The 3449-nt window shown below is 41.7% G+C and overlaps 1 protein-coding gene across 4 annotated transcripts in view; it reads right to left on the reverse strand.

Moving 5' to 3' along the window:
* Positions 1 to 3449, reverse strand: part of LOC119502507 (anoctamin-1-like) — an 80948-nt gene that overhangs the window by 18293 nt on the left and 59206 nt on the right. For all 4 annotated transcript variants that reach the window (XM_037793550.1, XM_037793559.1, XM_037793577.1 and 1 more), the window contains 2 exons: positions 1519 to 1590; positions 85 to 159 (listed from right to left, as the gene is read on the reverse strand). In XM_037793550.1, coding sequence (XP_037649478.1) covers positions 85 to 159; positions 1519 to 1590 — 147 coding nt within the window. The remainder of the gene's footprint in view (positions 1 to 84; positions 160 to 1518; positions 1591 to 3449) is intronic.

A 3449-nucleotide genomic window follows, 5' to 3' on the forward strand; every position in this document is an offset into this window, starting at 1 on the left:
CAAAATCATTGCTTCATATGTCACACACGTTAGAAATACAAAGTGTGGTGATGTAACGCTGCAGGGGAGGCTGCTGAGACTCACCATGAGGAGCATGACTGTCACGGTAATCAGGTAAGCTGGCATTCTGTTAGTACAGGTCAGCTTCACCTTCTCACCCTAAAAACACACAAACAGATTTATGTGAAGGACATAAAGTACACAGCGTTGTCTGAAACATTAACTGCATCTCCAGCTGTTTGGACCTGTGTGTCATGTCGCTCTGTCAGTAGCAGCTCTTAATGCCGTGGGCATGCAGATGCACACAGCACACACACACACACACACACCATAAACATACACACACAAACACTATGTGGCTGCAGTGGAGCACAGCTAATTCCGCCCCGAGCCGTCATGTCATATTCAAGCCCACTGAGAATTGGGTCAGGAAGCTCCGGCGACTGAATGTGTGTGTGTGTGTGTGTGTGTGTGTGTGTGTGTGTGTGTGTGTCGTCTTGTGTATTTGATGAAAAGAAAGACGTGACCTTGGTACAAGACAAAAGTCAAATCAAAATGAATTACTCAGAACATGTTACATGTGTCAGTGCTTTTTTACTACAGACAAACATGTTTCAGTGTTTCAGCACTTTCTCTTCAAAATGCTGATGAAGCTGCCGTTAGATTTTATTCCTACACTAGTCAGAGCTGATTGCATGTTTCCTGAGAGTTGTAAGCTGCTGATGGACAGTGTGACGTTTCTTGACCGTTTCTGTGTATGTGCATGTGTGTGTATATCAGTGGAGGCTGGTCCATAGAGGCGGAGGAGGTTTGCTCTTCTTCTATTTTTTGAGAAGCAAAAGGGAGATTAAAATATTGAAAAAGAGTAATTAGCTGAAATAAACCAAATCTCAGCATCATTTATAAAATATTTTCTCTCTTCTTTGAAAATTATTTAACCCTCTGAGACCCGCAGGATCGACTGACTTTACTGTCTTTCAGAGGCTCTAGTAGGTTCAATTTATTTTAAAGCTAGAGTGAAGCTATATATATATTATATGAAACTAGAAAACCTAAGGAATACATTGGTACCAATGTAAACCATGTCATGCTACAATGTCGGGAAGAAGGCTAAATAACGCTCCAAATTTGGGCTAAATTTTATCGAGGAAAAACTGTCATGTCCATTTTCAAAGGGATCCCTTGACCTCTGGCCTCCAGATATGTGAATGAAAATGGGTTCTATGGGTACCCACGAGTCTCCCCTTTACAGACATGCCCACTTTATGATAATCACATGCAGTTTGGGGCAAAAACCACGCAGTTTTCTGCATGCAGATATATTTATGCAGAGGATTCAGAGGATGTTTGATTTTGGGTTTCTGAGCAGTTTCCAGAACAGAAGTGCCAACGAGTGTAAAACAATATGACGCCGTAGGTTGGTTTTCCTCCTGTCCTCCCCAATTTTTTGAGTCATCAGCCGCCACTGATGTATATATAAATAAAGAAGCACATATTGGATTGGGAAATCGGTTTTACCTTCGGGGGTGGATGTTCCAGTTTCATTGTCTTTTGCATGACCCGGAACTCGTACTCCGCTCGGTTATGGTCCTGGAAAAGAAATCAGTTTGGATGTTACAGTTACTGATACGTTGATACCTGATATGTTAGTGAGCAGTGAGCAGTGAGCAGTGAGCAGTGAGCAGTAAGTGTACTGTACAAGACAATAAACAGTACTGTGGGATTTCAGAATGGAGACAGAAATGAAAATGAACAGCCTGTGCGCATGAAGTTTTGCAAAACGGTGTTTTTAAATGAGAGTACGGCATTCTGTGCAAGAAAAGAGAAAACAATGCATCGACCCACCATGACAGGATAAAGCGGCAGTGGCGCACCTTAAGGTGCAGGTGCGGAAAAAATTAAAAAGGGCACCAGCTGCAAGCGGTTTGGGCACCAGAGCACGGAAAGTTTTCTAGCATGTTGGGCAGCCTTTATGGCACTGCATCAGGAACGCACCTCGGAGGGCACTTTATCATGTTTTATCTACTATAGAGGCATCCAAGAGGGCACTTTTGCTGTGTTTTTGTTTTTTTCTGTTGTCAAATAATGCTTTCATGGTGAGGAATATAAGATTAACATTTTATGTCCATGTGTACCCGTGTAACAGTAACAGTCATACAGTCTTCAGCAAGCCAAGAGGAATGAAGAGGCGCTGCGTATACAGAGGAAACTGTATCAGTAAGAAAACAAAGCTGAGGGTTAGACAGTCATTTTTGGCCTGAAGATCCTCGTGTCATGTTAATGCACAGATGGACAGACAGAGTGAAGACAGACACAAAAAGACCCTAAAGCAGACAAAAGCTGCTTAGAGAGCAAACAAACAACAATCTTGACTTTGACAATTGCTCTATTATTTCATATTCAAAAGGAATAATATTTTTTTTTCAGAAACAGTCCTCGTCATTAATGCTACTTAACTTCAAGCTGCATTAATTGATATTTTTGGCCACTTTTTTAAGGAATATTTATCTATTTTGTGGTTTAATTATCACCTTAAGTTGACACAGTCGGCAACTTCCGGTTCTGAAAAGTGAAGCCAGTGCTGAAGTGCCTTAAACTTGCATTCAGTCTCCACCAACTCCTGAGAATAATATGTGTCTCTTTAGCTATTAAATGTTTGATGCTGCTGAGAGCGGTGAGACCGAACCAAGACAGTAAAGCAGCGGGTTGTAAAAGCAAAACACTGAGCTGGAAGTAGAGCTGAGAGTACACCTGCACAGCCAGGTGATAACTCTGTGGTTTCATCACTACAAGCAACACAGCCATTACACCTCTGGTGGTAAAAAAATACCTTTTAGTTCAGCTTTACATTTTTTTTTACAATTCAAAAGTACTTGATTCAACATTAAATAAGGGGCAAATCAGAACCGGCTACCCTGCATCTGTGATCTCTTTTGTACAACCTATACATGGTTGTGTGGATTTTGGAGAAGCATATTTTCAGGTATTTGTATTTCTGGGTTCGACATACCACTGTCTTCCCAGCCAACGCGTCCATGTGGACCCAATAAGGGCTAACAGTGAGCTGAGAGGGCTGGAACTGACTGTAAACTATGTGGGGCTCTACGGGTTCAATTCCACAGGCTCTACGTGGTTCTACACTACATGAATGTGCGGGCCTTTATTAGTTTCTCGTGGGCGAGGACAATGATATGCTACTTCTTTCATTGGGCCATTAATCAACAATATTGGAAACTTCAGCCTCCAGGGGCTGAAATAATCATACCAACTATGTAATTTGTTCGTAAAGTGCTCGAACATGCTCAAAATGAATTGCTCCTCAAAGGGCAGCCCAGTTTATTTCCTTTATTACGTTTAAAAAAAGGTGCTTAGCCCATCTTTTGCATTCCTTCTATTTAAAGGTATATAACTTCAGTTTGGTGCTGTGTGTGCTGCTCGTCTTATGGGTA

Source organism: Sebastes umbrosus, chromosome 2, assembly GCF_015220745.1.
Source record: "Sebastes umbrosus isolate fSebUmb1 chromosome 2, fSebUmb1.pri, whole genome shotgun sequence".
Classification (NCBI taxonomy): Eukaryota; Metazoa; Chordata; class Actinopteri; order Perciformes; family Sebastidae; genus Sebastes; species Sebastes umbrosus.